This window comes from Hemiscyllium ocellatum, chromosome 9 (assembly GCF_020745735.1).
Source record: "Hemiscyllium ocellatum isolate sHemOce1 chromosome 9, sHemOce1.pat.X.cur, whole genome shotgun sequence".
In the NCBI taxonomy this organism is placed as follows: Eukaryota; Metazoa; Chordata; class Chondrichthyes; order Orectolobiformes; family Hemiscylliidae; genus Hemiscyllium; species Hemiscyllium ocellatum.
Genome location: NC_083409.1, coordinates 42,432,752 through 42,455,342, shown reverse-complemented (window position 1 = coordinate 42,455,342; position 22,591 = coordinate 42,432,752). Strand labels below are relative to the sequence as shown.

Genomic DNA, 22,591 nt, shown 5'->3' with positions numbered 1-22,591 from the left:
TGACCCGCCTAGAGAAGGGTGACCCGCCAAAACTAGGGTGAGCACGGGACACCCCGGGATTTACCGTCTTAGGATTCCACAACCGTAGTGTTATTAAAATAAAAAGCTCCACCATCCCTCCCTGCGCCCCCTCCCTACATCCAGGTATTCCTTTCCAAGTATAAGAGTAATTAAAAGTGATAGTGGGGGGACAAGCGGTATTTAATCCTAAAAATCAAGACGAGACTATGGAGAGAAATCCCAGACCGTTAAGTTATCAATCCCAAACCGCTAAGTGTAGAGAACAACACTCACGTACTCCGACACCAGTAAAACTGCTTTCGGCTGCTGGGCGGCTTCCCACGGTCCCTCTCCGTCACTCAGGCTGTCGGTGCCGGTCCACTGTACACCGAGACCTGGGATGAAACATTTGCTGCGACACCTCCGTTCGCCACGTCCGTTAAAAGTCACTGGACTCATTCACTCACTCCCTCTCTCACTGGGCCGGCCCCACACTGGTTTTCACCCACATACATGTCAAGCCACGCATACTGTCGGTGTGTCCGTACTCTCAACTCCGTCTGTCGCAGTCCCTCATCCCCAGTTTTAGTTACATGTGTCGAGGCATTACATCCTCGGCGGTCCAAAATCAAGTCCCCCATGTCGGATCCCCCTGATGGGTACCGCTTTAAAAACAGCGTCTTTCAAAGCCTGACCTTCGCGTGGCAGACTTCTGCTCTTAACAACCGGTCTAAGGCAGACGCATGTGCGGATAAACCCTATGCAGGAGATGAGATCCGCCCTCTGTCCCCTTAGGATGCTAGCAGCGAGTGTGTCTATCGATAGTTGTCAGAGTTAAAGTGCTTATTAAAAAGAGAAAGGATCCAATCAGTCAAGTGCGGTCAGCGCTGTATTAATTAATTTCAAAAAGCGTCCAGGCTCCGTAAGCCACGCTGTACCTTAACTCAGAAACACACACCAGCTCGACCAATGACGAAAAACCATTATAAACCACAAGAATTCGCACCTACTTGCATTCTATGTAAGCTGAAGGGACGCGAAAGGCTTACTTGAGCGTCCAGGCTCCGTAAGCCACGCTGTACCTTAACTCAGACCCAGAGTTTTTTCCCCACTAGCGCGTCAGGCCCGACAAAGTCCCCCATTCAGAAGAAAATTACTGCAGTACTGGACGTCTCGCGTGTCAGAGCCTTCGTTACCTCTGAAGACAGTCCATCAGGGCACCTTGTTACCTCCGAAAATTGCCCGTCAGAGTCCCTTGTCACCTCTGAAAATTGGGCTGCCGGAATCACTTGTTACCTCCGGGAAAAACACACTTTAAAAAACTCAAAAACCGCGTCCGGGATCCGAAATCCATGCGTAAAACTCAACTCAAAAACTGCGTCCAGGATCCGAAATCCACGCATTAACTCAACTCAAAAACCGCGTCCAGGATCCGAAATCCACGCGTAAAACTCAACTCAAAAACTGCGTCCAGGATCCGAAATCCACCCATTAACTTAAGGCTAGCCATGGGTCAATTAGTCACTTCAGTACCGCGAAAACAGGCAGGTATTAGTGAAGAAGTGAGAAAATAGCTTACCAGTATGGACTCTGCAACGTTGCTGCCAAACTGATTTAAAAGTACTGTTTGTGTTGGTGAGGATCAGGGAGCAGACAAAGACTGACTAACTAAAAAATTTACCTACTGGAAGTCTTTGCTTTAACAGGCGCTTCCTCACCTTTTAAAAGTTCGGCCGAAAGTTTGTCTGCCCTCTGGTCCGCCAATGTGGCCAACTTGCGGTCGTCTCTTTCCCTTCCCACGTTCAGGCTCTCCAGCTGTTGGGACGGACCCGTAGGGTCTCGTCTCCACGTGTTCTTTGGAAGGAGAGATCACACCGGCTAGAGTTTGGAGGAAAAACACCGTTTATTACAGAATCAAGACTGGCAAGCTATACAACGAATTCAAGAGCATGCAATTCGTTGGAGAAGGCGTTCTGTCTTCTTCTACGGACCTGGAGCAGTTATACTTCGCGCTTCCTCGAGTTCCCGGTCAGGTTCCCCTCGTTCGGTTCTCTCGTTGGTCGGTTCACCTGTCTGTGAAGGGATTAGTGTCTCTATTGGCTGCCCCGAGATACCTGTCCAGCTCCTGCTGTGCTGAACAATGGGTAGACATCCTGGGTTCAGCAGTTTCCGATCTTGTAATTTAAAAGTTTATTGTTTGGAAGGGTTTCCTCATTGCTATGCGCCTGGCTGTCTGGGCGTTCACAATAGTTCTCCATAGTTGAATATACAGGTATTATCATTTAACACAGGACCCGAATGAGTTTGACGTCAGCGGAGGCATTAGCAAGTACTTTATCAATCAAGTGTAGTATCGGTGCGATTTACACTATCCGATAGTTACCGGTTTCCTTTATTAACAATGAGATTGTAACAGGATGATCTGAAACTGACGGACATGTTCTAATCCCCAAGGAATGTGGCCTGCAGTGGCTGGGTTTACTTTACATGGCTGTGTTTTAGCTGGTACCTGACAGTGTCTGCTTTAATAATGGTGCTCCCCTCCCTAGCCCCAATGTAGGTACTCCGATAGCAGATTATCCCCAACAGTGTACAGATCCATAGTTCCCTGAAAGTGGCAATACATGTAGACAGAATGGTCAAGATGGCATATGGCATGCTTGCTTTCAAAAGTCAGGGCACAGAGTGTAAAATTTGCCAATCCATGTTGCAGATACATAGAACTTCAGTTGTGCCACATTTGGAATATTGTGTACAGTTCTGGTCTCCACACCTGACGAAGGAGCAGCACTCTGAAAGCTAGTATTTCCAAATAAATCTGCTGGACCATAACCTGGTGTTATGTGATTTTTAACTTTGTCCACCCCAGTCCAACGCCAACACCTTCACATCATAACACAGGGTTAACTAACATGGCATAAGCCATTGTCTTGCAAGATGAAAAGCTCCAGTAATGGAGCATTTAGCATCCTGTGCTTTATCAATAGGGGTAAAGTAATCAAAAGCAAGTAAGTCACATTATCCTGCATAGAACATTAGCTTAGCCTCGACTGGAGTATTGAATTCAGTTGTTTGGGTCACACTTTAGGAAAGATGTGAAGGTTTCTCTACCCTAGAGAGCTGTGACAGCTAAGTCTTTGAATATATTCAAGGCTGAGTCAGACAGATCTTTGAACTTTATGGGAGACAAGAATTAAGGAGGGACAGGTTGCAAAAATGGATTTGAGGTCAAGATCAGATCAGTGGTGAACTTCCTGAGTGACTGAGCAAGCTCTAGGTATGACCCACACCTACTTGTTCTCATGTTCTTGTGTTCTGAAGTAGGGTACATCAAAGTGATATTCATGATGTTGTTCATACGGATATAATAGAATGCAAACATTAATAACATGATGCCAGCTACTAAAAAGGCAAATCAAAACATCTACTTTCAATTTACCAAAGTACATCAAAGCAAGTGAAGTGCTTTCAAAGGGGTATTGTAAAATCACATTTATAGAACCTAATTACTTTAGGAGTAAGTTTCACTGCTGTCTCCCTACACATTATGTGGCTTTCTACCATTAAATGTGTATTGCAAACAGCAAATAAAACAAATGCTGATGTTGCTTAGTACCAGTCCATGTATTAACTAAAAATAAATAGAAGCAGAGTAGATTGAAAATGAAAATATTTGACCCACTTCAGGGAAAGACTTTGTCTGTTTATCCGATCCATGCCTCTCATGATTTTATAAACCTCTATAACAACACTCCTCAGCCTCCTGGACTCCAGGAAAAAACAGCCCCAGCCTATTCAGCCTCTCTCTACAGCTTTAATCTTCCAACTCTAGCAATGTCCTTATAAATCTTTTCTGAACCCTTTCAAGTTTCACAACATCCTTTCGATAGGAAGAAGACCAGAATTGCACGCAATGTTCCAATAGTGGCCTAACTAATGTCCTGTACAGCTGCAACATGACCTCCCAACTCCTATACTCAATGCTGTGACCAATAAATCACTATCCTATTTACCTGTGACTCTACAGTTTCGGATGAGAGGGGAAAGATATAAAAGGGACTTAAGGGGCAATTTTTTCACACAGAGGGTGGTCCGTGTTGGAATGAGCTGCCAGAGGAAGTGGTAGAGGCTGGTACAATGGCAGTATTTAAAAGGCATCTGGATGAGTATCTGAATAGGAAGGGTTTACAGGGATGTGGGCCAAGTACTGGCAAATGGGATTGGATTAGTTTAGAATATTTTGTCAGCATGGACGATGTGGACCAAAGAATCTGTTTCTGTGCTGTACATCTCTATGACTCTAAGTGATTGCAATATCTTATTTTAATTTTAGTCCACTGTTTATAACACACTTCATTTCCACACACCTATTTTTGGGATACTGATTTTTTTTAAAAAGAGTTTTCCAAAACAACTGGGTCTGGCAGCATCTGTGGAGAGTGAAAAGTTAATGTTGTGAATCCAGTGACTCTAGTGACCCTTCTGCAGAATACTGGAGTCGAAACATGAACTCTGTTTTCTGTTCGCAGATGCTGTCAGACCTGCCAAGTTTCTCCAGCAATTTCTGTTTGTGTTCGTTTCAGATTGCAGCGTCCGCAATCCTTCAAAGTGAAAACAAGAGGTTCTGGACGTCACAGCAGGCCAGGCAGCATGGAGTGAAAGCAAGCTCTTGTTTCAATAGATTACTCTTCATTAAAGTTGAAGTGAAGTGTGGAAGGGGCAACACTTATGCAATAGTGGGTGGGGTGGGGAAGGCAGTTGGAGTACTGGGGGAGAATGGATGTCGATAATGTAGATTAAATAATTGGAATATGAGAATGGCAGAACAAAGGTGTGTCTGACTGCTAGACTGTGAAGAACTAACAGTCCCATTGGGGTGGGGGGTGGGGGGGGGGGGGGGTAGGGGAGAGAGGGTGACAGAGAATGCAACAAGCAAAGCTAAATGATAGGAACGGAATGGGTTCACAGTCTGAAGGTGTTGAGCTCAATATTGAGCCCAGAAGGTTGTAAACTGCCTAGTTTGAAGATGAGATGCTGCTCCTCCACTTTGCACTGTGATTCACTGGAGCATTGTAGCATGCCGAGGACAGGCAGGTGGGCAGGATGCTGTGTTAAAATGACCAGTTTTTAGGGGAAGTGAAAATTTTGTGAAAATCCAGTCATTCATGAGTGTTGCAGTGGATAAAATATCCCATGTTGATCTTAAACTCTGACTTTCTAAACAATTTGTATCATGTCAGGATCCTACAAAAGTATATTCTGCACATGTTTAGAGTACTAAGAAACAGAAAATTACCAGTTAGGTTTTAAAGTATTGGTAGTTGAGGATATTATAGGAGTGATTTCTGCAACAGAAATAAACTAGCTAACTGTTGGCAGCTTAACACTTAAGCCCATGGTAGGAATGTGTTCAATATCCTATTACTTCTCCAGTGCTTGCTAATTGCCATTGGTAAAGATTAGCCAGAAAGAGAGAGAGAGAGAGAGAGAGAGAGTGCTTTGGTGAAAACTTGAGCGTTTTCTACCAAAGAAATACTTTAATCAGGAAGTTGACAACTTCTAATGACAATTGTGAAGTTTCTTTGACATTTAAAAATGTCATGTATCTGTATGAAGAACTTGATGATATAGAATCTGTGTGTGAAAGACTTCCAAGATTCCTCCATCTTTCTTGGACTCTCAACAGCAGTCCTGATACTGGAACCCTGCAACTTTCTGATAAGAGACATCTCTTTTAGCTTTATCTTCCAGTGCCTGGCATAATATGAGCGCTAAAGATGTTCTTCAACAAACAGAATTAATTGAGTGAAGCAAACTTGAATTAATATTGATTGTTCTGAAAATTTAATTCTACTTGTGAATTTTCTCTTTGTATTGAGAAAAGGCACACTCCATAGTACCTTTTCAATAAAGCACTACAACTCTAAACATCAGTTATTTTTTCCATTTCAGCTTATCTCTGGCAAAAGAAACTTATTTTGTGGGGAGTGGGAGGAAATAATTTCTCTATTCCTATTGCAGAAAAAGTGAAGAAAGAGTAGGTGGGAGAGATGAATTGGATGGCTCTTTCTAAGAGCCAGCACAGACCTGATGAGCTGAATGGCCTCATCTGTGCCATCTTTAATTCCAACAAGCCACCACTGTGGTGATTGAATTCTAGAGTTAAGCCTCCATTCTCAAATCAATTTGTAATAAAACTAACAGTCAACAGTAATGCAAAAGCAATACAAAGTGAGGAAGGTGATGATGGAACAACTTCTATTCTCACCGTGTTAGCATTAAATTACTAGTTGTTCAGTTTTAGCTCCTCATTTTGCAATTCAAGTGTTTCTCTTAACTAAGGAATGACAATGAAGTGTTTCGGTCAAAGTGTGATGATTGAGGACAATTGGCTATTGTCTGCAGTTTATAAAGCAACATAAATATTGATTGATCAAAGTTTAAAGAAGTATTTAATGAGGCACAATTGGTTCCACAGAGCAATGCTACTTCTCATTTGAATCACTGAACTAGGAAAAACTGAGAACTTTTTGTTTAATTTTCACTCATGCTGGAACACTATACAGATATAATATTCAATTTTTACATTTTTCTAGGGTTGATAATTATGATAAGGAAAAAAAATGGACTTGTTTCAGACAATTTAAAAAGAAGCCAGCTAAAACTGCAGCATTTAGCGCTATCATCCACTCCTAGCAACTGCTTGTTTTCCTTTTGACACGCTTAGATCATAATAATTGAAGAGTTGATGTTAAAACCTGTCAGAACAGGCATTAAATGGACAGCACAGAAAATAAATAAGGCAAGTTCAAAATGGCTCAATAATCTAATCAGTCATGAAGCCTGGAAGTGTTAGGAATCAGTGCCAAGGATACAGAGTTTATGGCAACAACCAAAGATAGTTTCTGTCTTCAGAGTGTTTAGCTGGAGGGAATTGTAACTCATCCTGAAATAGGTGTCAGATAAACTACTTCTACCTTTTAAAAATGATGCAGATAGCACCTAGTGACATTTTAACCTATACTCTAAACTAACGGATTCACAAGGTATACGCAAAAAATAGGGCATGGCTTTTGAATTGAGATTCGATCATAGGTGACTCAGTGGTTAGCACTGCTGCCTCACAGTGCCAGGGACCTGCGTTCAATTCCGGCCTTGGATGATTGTATATGTGGAGTTTGCATGTTGTCCCTGTGTGTGCGTGGGTTTATTCTGGGTGCTCCAGTTTCTTTCCACAGATGTGCAGGTTAAGTGGGTTGGCCACGGTAAATGCGGGGTTACATGGATTGTGTGCGATGCTATTTGGAGGGGTGGTGCACACTTGATGCACCGTAAGGATTCTATGTTTTGTTACCACTCCATGAGATGTAGCAAAAATAAATAACTTATTTCAACATTTGTTCAATAAGTCAGCAAGGACTAAACTGACTGGCACCCACCTTTATAAGCCAAGACCTTGTTTTCAAACAGTCCATTCCAGGATAGAACTGTAGAATCCCACTTCGGGGAAGAAAAAAATAGAGAGAGAGAGTGATGCTTGATCTCTGGCCTCTTCGACAGATGGCTGTGTAAAGGATTGGTCAGCTGAACTGTAAATCAAATCTACCACCTTCAATAAGAAATTTGCTCCCTTTGTACAGGCGTCATAGCAACCCTGTTTCAGTGAAACCTCCTGCAGGCAGCTCAATAATAAACCAATCCATTGTATGAGTTATTAGTGGCTCTCTGAGGTGTTGGGTGATTTCCTGGACTCGAACACATCTGGTATGGGAAAAGCACAACACTGATGTGCCTGATAATCCAGTTAATTTAATGACATTCCAAATAGTTTATGTTCCTCACTGGGAGTTAATATTTTGTGAGCCGAGTCTAAATTCATAGCAACATTGGAATATAAATTGAACCAAAGTTTCTACCAACTTAGCAGAATAGACATAGGTTTTCAAGGTCACTGTGATGTTTGATCCATATGTTATGTTTTTTTAAAATAGAAAATGTTGCAATGAGAGTTTCACTTGCAAAAAGTTGCATTTGTTCCCTGTGACAGTATGAGATGTTATCTAAAGTAAGTTGTGCTACAGATCTAAATGAATGATGATACTTGTTTGAGGGACAGACTAACCTACTGTTGTTACTACACATCAGAAGCACATCCTTACTGTGCCCATCAACTTGAACTGCTCGTTGTGGTTTTAACTTGCATTTCTAGCTTGTCACACTATCATCCTGTTCAGGCTTGTAAGGATGGTGTCTTTTTATTTTAGTTGTGGGCTGAAATGGGGAAGAACTGATTTTTTTTAAAACCAGTATTTTAAAGGATTGTTTCATCTTTTTCAAAGCCAGTGACCTGACCCTTGTGGCAAGCATTGTTTAAATAGCTGTATGAACAAGCAGTAATTGAAGTTTGGATTGATGTTCATTTGGAACTGAGGGCTTCTGTACAGATGCAGTTGGGTGGCAGTAAGAAGTTGATTGGTCTTGGGAGTAGTCACCAGTTAAATATGAAAAAAGCTATTTGCCTGCCACAACCATGTGATTGGTTCTAAATTTAGGTTTGCTCGTTGAGCTGGAAGGTTTGTTTTCAGACATTTTATCACCATACTAGGTAACATAATCAGTGAGCCTTCGGATGAATCACTGATGGCATGATCCACTTTCTATTCGTGTGTTTAGGTTTCCTTGAGTCAGTGATGTCATTTCCTGTGGTGACATAATTTCCTGTGGTGATGTCATTTCCTGTTCTTTTTCTCAGGGTATGATAAATGGGATCCAAGTCAATGTATTTGTTGATAGAGTTCCAGTTGGAATACCATGCTTCTAGGAATTCTCATGTGTGTCTCTGTCTGGCTTGTCCTAGGATAGATGTGTTGTCCCAAAGTGGTGTCCTTCCTCATCTTACATACAGATAAGGAAGAACGCCACTTCAACTGGGACAACACATCCATCCTAAGACAAGCCAACAGAGACGTGCACAATAATTCCTAGAAGCATGGCATTCCCACCGGAACTCTAGCAACAAACACATTGATTTGGATCCCATTTACCACCCACTGAGAAAAAGAACAGGAAATGACATCTCCGCAGGAAATGATGTCACCAACCCAAAGAAACCTAAACACATAAATAGAAAATGGACCATGTCACCAGTGCTTCATCCGGAAGCTCATGATCATGTTACCCATTATGGTGACGAAATGTCTGAAAATGAACCTTCTAGCTCAGTGAGCAAGCTTACATCCACAACCCCAACCTGAGCTACAAATCTTCTCAAAACTTGATTGGTTCTCAGGTAATTGAATAGCTTGGGGCAGGGAACATGAGAGGTGATTTGATCTCTACCAGATCAGGAACTGTATTTCTGTTCTCTACATCAATAACTTCTTTGCATGCGAAGGAAACCAGTTTGACATTGCTTCAGCAGTTGTTGCAAGCTGTGACTTTGACCTGATAAGGTGCACCCGCCACCTTGTATCTCTTGCAAACCAATGGAAGCATCTGGAGAAAAATACTAAAAAGCAAGGTTATGGCCAACAGAAGAATAGTCTGTACTTATATTTAACTCTTCAACTTCTGTTATGTCTCTCAGAGTAGCAGGACTTGATTTCCTGTGTGCCATCCCACTTACACTTTGCACACTGTGCTCTTTTTAAAGGCATACTGTGATGATTTCTTGATGATTAAATAGCAAAATCCTCTTTTCTCTCATTCCTTGGAATAGCAGCTTCCAAAATACCCTGGATCGTGGAAAAGTCCCAGTTGATTGGAAAACTGCAAAATGTACAATGCCTGTTAAAGAAATGAACAGATAAGCAGGAAATATACATCAGTTGACCTAATGTCTGACATTGACAAAATGCTGGAATCCATTAGTAAGAAAGTAGTACCATGATAATTTTTAAAATAAAAATGCCAAGTAGAGTCAAAGTGTTCTGTGTGAAAGGACAACCGTTTTGACAAATATATTTGTATTCAAGCATGATGAATGTGTGGAAATGAGTTGATATGAAAGATCACTTGCAGCGTAAATGTTACTATGTGAGTTAGGAGCAGAACATACTGGGGACATGTGGGACAGTACGCTAGCTCAGTGGTTAGCACAGCTGCCTCGCCAGGGACCCAGATTTGATTCTTGTGCGATTATCTAGGTGGAGATTGCACATTCTCGGTGTCATAGAGGCATAGAGATGTACAGCACAGAAACAGACCCTTCGGTCTAACTTGTCCATGCCGACCAGATATCCTGACCCAATCTAGTCTCACCTGCTAGCACCCAGCCCATACTTTTTCTATTCATATACCCATTCAGGTGCCTTTTAAATGTTGCAATTGTACCAGTCTCCACCACTTCCTCTGGCAGCACATTCCACACATGTAGCACCCTCTGTGTGAAAAGGTTCCCTCTGAGATCTCTCCTATATCTTTCCCCTCTCACCCTAAACCTAAGCCCTCTAGTTCTGGAAACCTCCCCACCCCCCTGGGAAAAGACTTTGTCTTTTTACCCGATCCACATACCTCATGATTTTATAAACCTCTATAAGGTCACCCCTCAGCCTCCAATGCTCCAGGGAAAACAGCACTAACCTGTTTAACCTCTCCCTAATGCTCAAATCCTCCAACCCTGGCAACATCCTTGTAAACCTTTTCTGAACCCTTTTAAGTTTTGCAACATCTTTCTGATAGGAAGGAGACCAGAATTGCATGCAATATTCCAACATTAGACTAACCAATGTTCTGTACAGCTGCAACATGACCTCCCAACTCTCAATACTCTGACCACTAAAGGAAAGCATACCAAACACCTTCTTCACTATCCTATCTACCTGCGACTCTACTTTCAAGGAGCTATGAACTAGCGCTCCAAGGTCTCTTTGTTCAGCAACACTCCCTAGGACCTTACCATTAAGTGTATAAGTCCTGCCAAGGTTTTCTTTCCCAAAATGCAGCACCTCACATTTATCTGAATTAAATTCCATCTGCCACTTCTCAGCCCACTGGCCCATCTGATGAAGATCCCATTGTAACCCGAGATAACCACCTTCGCTGTCCACTACACCTCCAATTTTGGTGTCATCTGCAAACTTACTAACTATTCCTCTTAAGCTCTTATCCAATCATTTATGTAAATGACAAAAAGTAGTAGAACCAGCACCGATCCTTGTGGCAATCCACTGGTCACAGGCCTCCAAACTAAAAAACAACCCTCCACCACCACATATACCTTTGAGCCAGTTCTGTATCCAAATGGCTAGTTCTCCCTGTATTCCATGAGATCTAACCTTGCTAACCAGTCTCCCATGGGGAACCTTGTTGAATGCCTTACTGAAGTCCATGTAGATCATGTTGACCACTCTGCCCTCATTAATCCTCTTTGTTACTTCTTCAAAAAGCTTAATCAAGTTAGTGAGACATGATTTCCCACGCACAAAGCCATGATGACTATCCCTAATCAGTACTTGCCTTTCTAAATACATGTACATCCTGTCCCTCAGGATTCCCTCCAGCAACTTGCCTACCACTGATGTCAGGCTCACTGGTCTATCATTCCCTGGCACCATATTAGCCAACCTCCAGTCTTCTGGCACCTCATGTGACTATTGATGATACAAATACAAATATCTCCGCAAAGGGCCCAGCAAACATTTCCCTAGCTTCTCACAAAGTTCTAGGTACACTTGATCAGGTGTTGGGGATTTAACCACTTTTATGTGTTTCAAGACATCCGACACCACCTCCTCTGTAATATGGACATTTTTCAAGATGTCACTATCTATCCCCATATTCTATATCTTCCCTATCCTATTCCACAGTAAACACTGTAAATACTCATTTAGTATCTCTTCCATCTCCTGCGGCTCCACACAAAAGCTACGTTCCTGATCTTTGAGGGACGCAATACTATCCCTAGTTCTCAATATACTTATAAAATCCCTTTGGATTCTATTTGCCAAAACTATCTCATGCCCGGCTTTTGCCCTTCTGATTTCCCTTTTTAAGTATACTCCTACTGCCTTTATACACTTTTCAGGATTCACTTGATCTATCCTGTCTATACATGACATATGCTTCGTTTTTCTTAATGAAAATCTCAACTTCTCTAGTTATCCAGCATTCCCTATACCTACCAGCCTTTCCTTTCACCCTAACTGGAATATACTTTCTCTGGACTCTTGTTATCTCATTTTTGATGGCTTCCTATTTTCCAGCCGTCCCTTTATCTGCGAACACCTGCGCCCAATCAGCTTTTGAAAGTTCTTGCCTAATACCGTCAAAATTGGCCTTCCTCCAATTTAGAACTTCAACTTTTAGATCTGGTCTATCCTTTTCCATCACTATTTAAAAACTAATAGAATTATGGTCACTGGCCCCAAAGTGCTCCCCCACTGACACCTCAGTCACCTGCCTTGCCTTATTTCCCAAGAGTAGATCAAGTTTTGCACCTTCTCTAATAGGTACATCCACAAACTGATTCAGAAAATTTCCTTGTACATACTTAACAAATTCCTCTCCATCTAAACCTTTAAAACTATGGCACTTTCGTGGGTTTCCTCCGGGCACTCCAGTTACCTCCCACATCCAAAGATGAGCATTTTGGGTAGATTGGCAATGCTAAGTTGTCCATAGTGTCCAGAGATGTGTAGGCTAGGTGAATTAGCTGTGATAGATGCAGGGTAAGAGGATAGGGTGTGCCGAGGTGGGGTGCCTCTTCGGAGGCTGAATTGTCTCTTTCTGCACTGTAGGAATTCTACGATTTGATGATTCTTAGATATATTAGCATGAATTGTGGATAGAGTAATTAACAGAAAATGGAAAGTCTGGACATTTTTAGGTAGATAAACTTTGGACAGCCACAGGGTTCAGTGTTAGAGTTTCAAATATTCATATTATAACTTATAAAGTGAAACGTGATTTTAATGAAATGTTTATTGAAGGGTAGATGCTTCAATGTGTGATGTCTCCCATTTAAGACAGAAATTAATAAAAAATTTCTTCTGTCATTAATCTTTGCCTGCTGAGGTGGAGAATCCCAATGAACATTGAGCATTGTATATATTCATGGCTGGAGAAGACAGACAAATTTTTGATTGAAAAGGGATTTGAGTATAGTGGGTGGAGCAGGCAGGACAGTGGAGGTAAAGCTACAATTGGATCAGCCATGGTCTAATTAAATAGTAGAAAAGGTTATAGGGGCTACTGGACATACTCCAGTGCTGATATGTGTCAGTGAATCAGAACATCCTGTGGTGATGTTGCTCCATTAGATCATAATACAATCTATTTTGACCAGTGATTGTTTGGAATTTGTGCAGACAAAAATCATTATCTGTGTTAAAATGTATTCACTTATTTCAACTATAATAAATCCCACCATGGTTCTGTGAACACTACTTACATAATTATTTTTCTCATTTTTTTAAATAGAAAGCATCTGAAAGTTGTCCTGTTTTGGTTCATCCACAGGGTACAAGTCGAATTTTATGTGAATGAAAATACATTCAAAGAACGTCTCAAGCTGTTTTTCATAAAAAACCAAAGGTCAAGTAAGTACCTTCCAATGATTACTATCATTTCTGTAGCTAAGCTTGAAGAAAATCATACTTTTGGGTTGACTTTGCTCAAGACAGGATGAAATGAAACTTTAGAGGCTCTGAATACCTAACTTCCTTTGGATTATTCTTAGCTATTCTGAAAGTGGTTAACATTTTCATACCTTGTCCCCCAAGATCTTGCAGCTTGCTGCTTCCTTTTCACCCTGATGAAGGGCTTATGCTCGAAACGTCGAATTCTCTATTCCTGAGATGCTGCCTAACCTGCTGTGCTTTGACCAGCAACACATTTGCAACCCTGACAGACAGTAATAGATGAGAATAACACCCCCTCCTATTTATTTCTCAGCCCCCTTGGGCCACCCCTACATTCCTGATGAAGGGCTTATATCCAAAACATCGATTCTCCTGCTCCTCGGATGCTGTCTGACAGGCTGTGCTTTTCCAGCACCACACTCTTTGACTCTGATCTCCAGCATCTGCAGGCCTCACCTTCTCCTCCAAGGTTAACTAGTAGCCAGCACTGCTTATGACTTAACGTCAATTGTAAAACAAGACGTGAGGGGGATACAGGATGTAATTGTAGCCTCTGGATGGGCATGCAAGTCAGGCCAGTTCCTGACTTTGGAAACTCCAGTTGGTCAGCTCTGCCGTCTTTGGGAGACACCCAATACCCACTGCATACAGAACTTGGAAGACATGTAACATGTAACAAGATATCAACCCTTCGAAATAGATATCAAAAAATGCACACTAAAAATCCATTCTAGTAGTCAGTGACAAAACACAAGCGTGCATATTTTTAAAAATGATTCTGACCCAATGCAAATGAAAGTTTAAATCCGTTCATATGGTCAAATTCTTGTAAAAACTGGTGAACTTTGCTTACTGTAATCACATCAAAGGGAGAGAATCATTTGACAACCTCTCAAATCTTTCAACCAAAGAACATATCAATCTGCTGAAGAAGATTGCTGCAGCTCTTAAAACTCAATCAGTTGTTCATAATGGAAACCATGACAGATTGTGGACAAAGAAGCCCATTGACACTTCAAAAAAAGATGGCTTTTTTTTTAAAGCTGTGGTCAGTCAAAATAGACCAGGAGTAGGTGTCTTTTTTTGTTTAAGAGGAAGCTGCAAATCCTTCTCCTTAAATTTAAAGGGCTTTTAAATCACTTTAGATCATAACATTGTAGTTCCCGAGGACTGTTTCTAGTCTTGAATGCATTATAATACATTCCCCAGTGAAAAAAAAGTGCACATGTGAGAACTTACAAAGAGCTGAGCAATTAAATGTCAAATTAACAGTGCAGGGCAGAGTTCTATGGTCAATCTTTGCACTGACAATGTATCTAACTAATAACTGTTTTAAGATTTCTGTCTGAAAATAAGGACTGTTTCAGGTGGTTTCCAAAACCCAGCCATTCTGCCTAAAATACCTTCACACAGGAAAAATCAAAATGCACCTTGATTGTCAATTGCAACCCCAATATTTGTCAAACTGTGTGCATGGTCATCACGTCAGACATTTTTCACTTTCAAAATGGCCACATGAAAATGGCTAGTTTCCTGAGTGGATAAGGAGGGTGACCTGTCTGTTGAGTTTGGGGGTTGGGGAAGGGGAGGTTGGGAGCTCCAATTGCCCCAGTCTGGGTGCAGGCCAAAACATGGATGAGAGACAATGGGTGGCCTCTGAAAACTATACCTTCCCCTCAACTCAAACATCTCACAACTGCTCCCTCCCTGCGGCATGTGCCCCTGAACAAAAGTTTAAAAATGCCTTTTTACCACAGGATTCTCTGAGGCGAAGGCCTCAACCAGCAATTTGGATTGAGGAGCAGCTGGCCTCTGATTGGCCAGTAGCTTCTGTTGTCCTGGATACCAGTGTCAAGGCCTGTGATAGGGTGGGAAACCCGCCCACGCTAACTTGCCAGCTCATAATGTGTTGATTGGCGCGCGAAAGGTGGATCTTTCTTGGTGATGGGGATTGGCATTTTAATTGCCATCGACAATGCTTGCCTCCACACACTGAGAAAAACAAAAGGAAAATCACACACTTAGTAGACCTCTACCCAGGGACCCATAAAGGTTCAGTCATTGAATATACTCAAATCTGAAGAAGGGAAATTTTTGAATTAAAGGGGAGGTGAGGATTACGCATAATAGTTAGGTTAGTGGAGTTAAGGCCAAGATTGAATCAGTCGTGTTCTTATTGAATGTTGGAACAGCCCCAAGTGGCTCTAAAGCCAGTTCATGCTCTCAAATGTTGTTCTTCTGTTCTCAAGTTCATTTATATACCATTTCAGGGAGAGTATTTACAGGCTATTAAAATTATTTATCTGCCTGATTTATAAATTCAAAGTCTTGATCCCCATTGTTTGTTCTCTCTCCATTCTATTTATTTTAATCAATTCTAGTAGGTTTCTTCCTCTGCTTTGATGAAATATCATTTGAAATATTAAGCTATCTTTTCATTCAGATCAGCTGTGCATTTACAATATCTTTTTTAATTTCAGATTTCCCATACTTGAGATTGTTCCCTTTTATCTATTAAAACTTATTGAACTGTTCCATCATTCGGATAATTATGTCTTCTGGGTTCAAAGAATAATGCCAATATACTGCAGGGATCAGTGTCAAGTACAGTGCAATGTGTAGCCAGCAAATATGAATTATACAGTATCTTAAACTCCACTAAATGATAAGAGGAAAGCTTGTGTGTAATTACAAACATGCGTGTGTGATGGCCTACTCACCAGTGCTTGAATTTTCATATTAGAAGGCTTTTATTGGATGGTCCTGCTTTGCTGTGGTTCTGTTCGCTGAGCTGGAAGTTTTCGTTGCAAACGTTTCGTCCCCTGGCTAGGCGACATCATCAGTGCTCTGGAGCCTCCTGCGAAGCGCTTCTTTGATGTTTCTTCCAGTATCCAGCTATCCCTAGTAGCCACACACGCAGACAACAAGCAACATGAATTCGACTGGGAAAACACTACTATCATAGGGCAAGCCAGACAGAGAACAGCCAGGGAATTCCTAGAGGCATGGCATTCATCCACAAACTCCATCAACAAACACATCGACCTGGACCCAATATACCAACCACTACAGCGGACAGCTGAAACTGACACCCGGAAGCGGCAAGGACAGACCACTATAAATACCGGAAGGTCCTGCTTTCTTTTAGCACTGATAAAATTCAAATGAAAATGGTTGAGCAAAATGCACTTTGAGACTTTGGGATTACCTCCTTGATTCCGGAATGACCTTGCTACTTTTGCAAATAATGCACTTCAATTAGGTTTGGTAAACAGCAATCAAATGGAAATTGTTGGTTACTTCTGCTTTGTGCTTTTGGAATGTTGGGTTTATAATTATTCAGCCATCTTCTGATGTTTCCTTTAAGGATGGGGATGTATGTCCTTGTGGTTTGAGAGGATGGCTTTGTTGTACACGTATTTTGACTTGAGACTGTGTGTGAGCTGATTGTCATGATGAGTGTTACTAACAACTCCACACTATTTAATCATTTTTGTCTGTTTTGTCTGCTGTCATTGGAAGAAAAACACTTTCTAGTCCAACCAGAAGAATATCCTGTAGTTAAGATTTCATTTATTGCATGTTAGCACCTAGGTACACGATGGGTCATCTAATAGGAGACCAGAGAAAGGGTGCAGGCTTCATCTTCAAAGCTCATGTGAAACACAGGATAGGTTCTGTAACATTGAGAGTTGTGGACTTTGTTGAGCAACATGGTTATATCAAGGGTATTGTAAAGTATATGATTCATGACCCTGGCAGTGGTGCTCTTTTTGCAAAGGAGGTGTTCCGAGATCCCTACTGATTCAGAAGGAGGACTGAGCTGTTCACTGCAGCAGAGAGTATTCACACCGGTCAGTTTATTACTGTGGAAAAAAAGGCTCAATTGAACACTGGAAATGTCCACCTGTGGGTACTATGCCAGAAGGTACCATAGCATGTTGTCCAGAAGGGAAGCTAGGTCACCGTGGTACCTTGTCTGTGCCTCTGGTAGTTACACCGCAGTCATTTCCCACAATGCCGAGATTAAGGAAAGTCATGTTAAGTTACCATCAGGTTCTAAGAAAGTTGCTTCCTATGCTAACAGAGCCATTGTTGGTTTTCATACTAAGGACATTGCTACAGAGACTTTGAGGAGGACCTACTTGTTAGGTCTCACTCCTTTAGGATCTGGGGCTGACCTGCTCACAAACCCAGATGACACCATCATAGTGGATGGTGTTCATGGCATCCTCAGTATTATCCCATGTACGCTAGTTTTACTCATTCGTGTTTTTGAATAAACTAGTTTTGGCACACAACAGTAATTTTTTAATGGAAAATATCCTTAGGTAAACAAGTGTCAGTATGGTATTATAAAGATTATGGTGTACATTCACTCTCCTTTTAGCCATATAACTTAATCAACTTTTTTATGGTTTGAACATAGAATTGAATTTAATTATGGTCTTGTAAGTGAAGAAAATTTATTAGTTCAACTGAGGAATGTGTATTTTTGCATTTGACTGAAGACTTTTGAATCATTTCAGGCCTAAGAATACGTCTGTTCAACTTTTCTCTCAAGCTCCTCAGCTGCTTATTGTACATTATTCGTGTCTTACTTGATGATCCCAGAGAAAGAAATGGATGGTAAGTACAAAAAGATTCATTTCTTTGAACTCAAACAACTCTGATTACAATGTGATTTTAAATTTGTACAAGTGGAGCATCATGATTATAAACATTAGTTGTCCAATAAGTCAAAACCTATCTTGCCATTTTACCACTGTCTAGGGAATACCACATTCATGAAGATTCTGCTACTTGTAGCCTAAATAGAGTGAGCAATTTTTGTTTGATGTGTATGAGACATGTTATGTATGTCGTAAAGCTTCCCAAAGGCAGGTCTCTGGCTGATTGTCTGTTGTACTTTATCCTGCGCCATTTTCATCATTCATAGTTTGCCAATACCATTCACCATTGTGGACAGGAGGAGGAGGTAGGTTCCAAACCAATCTCAACTAGGACAGAAACTGAAACTTTGTAGTTAGTGATTCTGAACTAGACACTAGCCGCTAACTAACTGAGTGAACTGACCTAACTGTAATTGTAAACTTATAAGGGTTAATTGTACATGGTCAGACTTCAGGCATGGAGCTTTTTGGTATGTAGAAGTCACCAGGGAATTGCAGGTAAGATTAGATCATTTTCTGTTAGAAAACAATAACAAGATCCTATCAGCAGTCTCTTCAAGGGGAGCAGCATTTATACACTCAGCCGCAGGAACAATAATATTATTATCCACATCAATTCAACTATCTCTTGTTCCCATTAGTCAGTAATAATTTTGTACTGTGTTTTGACAGCTCATTTCTTGTTTTACCATTGTATTTACTTTGTGTTTCCTGGATATAGGTTCTTATTGATTTCAGTTTTCTAGCATTCACTGAATAAGAATTTATGTCGCTTGGTAGCACAGCTAAAAACAGAGGGTCAATCATCAAGCCTTTTTGTCTGGCATTTATCAGGACAAAGACAAGAATGCCAACTTTCAAACAATCATGACAATTTATACCGCAGTAGAAAAGGGTGCTGATTGATCTGCAAGTTGCTTCTGGTTGGAGCATTGCCAGGGGAAAGCAGCAGGAACCATGGCTGTCCCACCTCTAAGGTAATTCAACAGAAGCCCGAGGCCTGAACTTATTCTGTTTTGCTGAGTATTGATCACTGCACAAGAGTGATGTTGCTTCTAGTAAATGTAAATGAGCCATGTTATGAACATGACTGATTATTGAAAGTTAGTTATTGTTTGTTGACCAGGGGCTTGGAATAGGTCACGTAGAATATGTCATTGAAGATTGTGGTGCTGGAAAAGCACAGCTGGTCAGACATCATCTGAGGAGCAGGAGAGTTGACGTTTTGAGCATAAGCTCTTCATCACGAATCAGGGTACAATCTGTAAATTGGCAAAACCCAAAGAAAAACTTTCTTCAGTCCCAGATGTGATTTTGCAATTAGTCAGCACATTCTGAATAATCATGTGTTCATTAATAGAACTACTGCAAAGCAGAAAGAGTCCATTCAGCCCATTGAGTCTGTACCAAACCTTCAAAGAGCATGCCATAAAAAACCCAGCTGCCACCCTATTGTAACTTCGCATTTATCATGACTGATTCACCTAGCCTGCACATCCCTGGGCACAAAGTGGGAAGTTTAGCTGGACATCTTTGGTCTATGGAGGGAAAGCAGAGCACCTGGAGGAAGCCCACACAGACATGGAAAGCATGCAAACTCCACACAGTCATCCAAGGCTGGAATCGAACCTGGATACCTGGTGTTATGAGGAGGCTACGCTAATCGCTGAACCCATTGTACTACCCTTAGCTGCATTCACAACCAATTTAACACAATCAATTAAGATTGTAGCAAAACTCATTCATGCTTGCTAGAAACATTACGCACTTATATGCAGGGATCCGTTCTCTGCAAACAAGATGAAAAGGTTAAATCCTTATCACTGAGGTGAATTACTCAGCAGCTTGGGAGCCTATATATCCCTGTTTCTTTTTCCATCATCTAAGTTGATTTACCAGTGAATAAGCACTTTGTTTGCCTGTAGTATAAGTAATTGTGAATCTAACTTTTTTAATATAAATTTGATGAACCTTTAGTTTGGACCAATATATATCTACAAGATGATCAGATTTACTGCTTTTGCTGTTCTGGATAATACATTATGAATAAGAAAAGAACACTGGTGATACATCTGTACACTCTTTATTTCTGCCACAAATTGTGATCCTGATTTTTCTTTTTGATGAGATGAGGTGCATCTGCATTACAGCAAAAATGAGAAACCCAAGTCCAATCGTAGACCTGGAATTTCTCATTTTTGCAGGGATGGAATTCGTGCACACATGATACTCAAACCACTGGCCATTTAACTAACCATTTACCTGCAATGAAACCTGGTTTAGGAGTCTCTGGTGTCTGGAACTTTAGTGTGGGGATTAGACCAGGTAAGAATAGGTCTCTTCTCAGAATTTTTTTTTAATAGCCAGAATACCCCTTTGAACAGTTGTTGTACCCTTGTGGATATGGCCCCATGACATCTTAGGATGGGAAAAGGGTTTTAGGTTTCCCTTGGACTGTTAAGTATGGACAAGATTGTGTATGTGAAAGATGCACAAACTCATTGGAACTTTCCATCATGACATGACGTTGAGAAGCGTTAACAGATTTTGACCTTTGGACAAATCTTATTGATACAAGTTTTTATGAATAACCGTACATCTGTACTGTCTTCACAATGGAACATCTAACAAGTGAGCATTTTTGATGGATAGCTCTAACTGCTTCTAGAATGAACATTTAATTTTTACATAAGGAATTGAGCAGTTGAGTGAAATGCCAGTCTAAAGAATGATTACTTGAAGGAATTTCAATGTTTTGGATATCTTTGATGTCAAAATCTTTTTTGTTCTGTCAAAGTGACATTATCAATAGACTGATAATTTTATTTTCTGCCATGATGGCTCCTGACTTATGCTCATGTTAGATAATAGGTGAGTTTGCACAGAGATAGGAGGGAAAAGGGGAGGTATGAGTTTGTAAAGATTTGGCATGGGGCGATTGGAATGATTGCAGGCATAGGGGGCTTGAGGAGCCATTGAAAATGTATTATTTGACCGGAGGATATAAAGAACCATGGAAGAATAGGTAGGTGGCAAAGGGTGGGGAATGGTTCTATAAGGCTTTGAGGGTAGGTTCAGAAGCATACATTGGAACGTGTGGAGTGAAGAGAGGAAGAGCAGGAGGAATGTTTTATGTTTTATATCTAAACTTTGAGCACAATGCTGAAATCACTAGGCTGGTCATTTTGCCCAACCTGCTTTAGAAACCAGCAGTGTCCTCTGCTGTCCCTGAGTCATCAGCCCATCATTCTGGTCTGACAATGGGGAGTGTGGGACGGTCATTTTTAAAGATTGGGATCTCATAGTTTGGATGTCTCCAGCCTCTGTGCACCCAATTCGGGAATGGAAACCAGGTCCTCTCTCTCCAATTGTCATGTTAATATAATCACTTCTCATCCCATCAAACATGTGGATTGTCAGAAATGACAAATGCTTCGCATAATTAATCAATCTAATAATAATGTGTGCATTATGTAACTGAGCATTACCTCAACTTGAGAATGTTTTACAACCTCAGAATAGATAGTGTTATGAAGGTGTAAAGGGTACTGTACCTTAGAGTTGAAAACTAGCAAGGGCTTAAAGAAGTACATAGAGTAATGGAAAGTTTACAATGTAACATTTGGTCCAGCAGCTAGCAGTACCTGGGTTGCTATGAGACAAAATAAATTACCATTCGGCCAATCAGTTTAAATTATGCCCCAAGATACTAAACTCCAATCAAGTTTGATATTTTGACAATATTTAACCAATGAAATGATCCGATTCTTGGGGTACAAAACAGGAGAGAAAAAAAACAGGACTTCAACTTTCCAAATATTGACTGGGAACACTATAGAATGAGTATTATAGATGGGTCAGTTTTTGTCCAGTGTGTGCAGGAAGGCTTCCTGGTGCAGTATGTAGATAGGCCAACAAGGGGCGAAGCCACGTTAGATTTCGTGCTGGGTGTTAGACTTGGAAGTAGGTGAGCACTTCGGTGATAGCGATCACAATTTTGTTATGTTTACTTTAGTGATAGAAAGGGTTAGGTGTATATCACTGGGCAAGAATTACAGCTGGGGAAAGGCGATTATGATGCGATTAGGCAAGATTTAGAAAGCATAGGATGGGGAAGGAAACTGCAGGGGAAGGGCACATTAGAAATGTGGAGCTTATTCAAATAAAAGCTAATGTGTGTCCTAGATAAGTATGTACCTGTCAGGTAGTGAGGAAGCTGTAGAGCACGGGAGCCATGATTTACGAAGGAAGTGGAATCTCTGGTCAAGAGGAAGCAGAAGGCTTATGTTAGGATGAGATGTGAAGGCTCAGTTAGGGTGCTTGAGGGTTACAAGGTAG

At 41.1% G+C, this 22,591-nt stretch overlaps 1 protein-coding gene and 1 pseudogene across 4 annotated transcripts in view; both read left to right on the top strand.

Annotated features, from left to right (window-relative positions):
* The window catches only part of kcnt2 (potassium channel, subfamily T, member 2), a 686,368-nt gene that overhangs the window by 227,594 nt on the left and 436,183 nt on the right, over positions 1 to 22,591 (top strand). For all 4 annotated transcript variants that reach the window (XM_060829715.1, XM_060829714.1, XM_060829713.1 and 1 more), the window contains exons 2-3: positions 13,459 to 13,538; positions 18,110 to 18,209. In XM_060829715.1, coding sequence (XP_060685698.1) covers positions 13,459 to 13,538; positions 18,110 to 18,209 — 180 coding nt within the window. The remainder of the gene's footprint in view (positions 1 to 13,458; positions 13,539 to 18,109; positions 18,210 to 22,591) is intronic.
* Positions 17,182 to 17,863, top strand: LOC132818883 (large ribosomal subunit protein uL2-like; annotated as a pseudogene).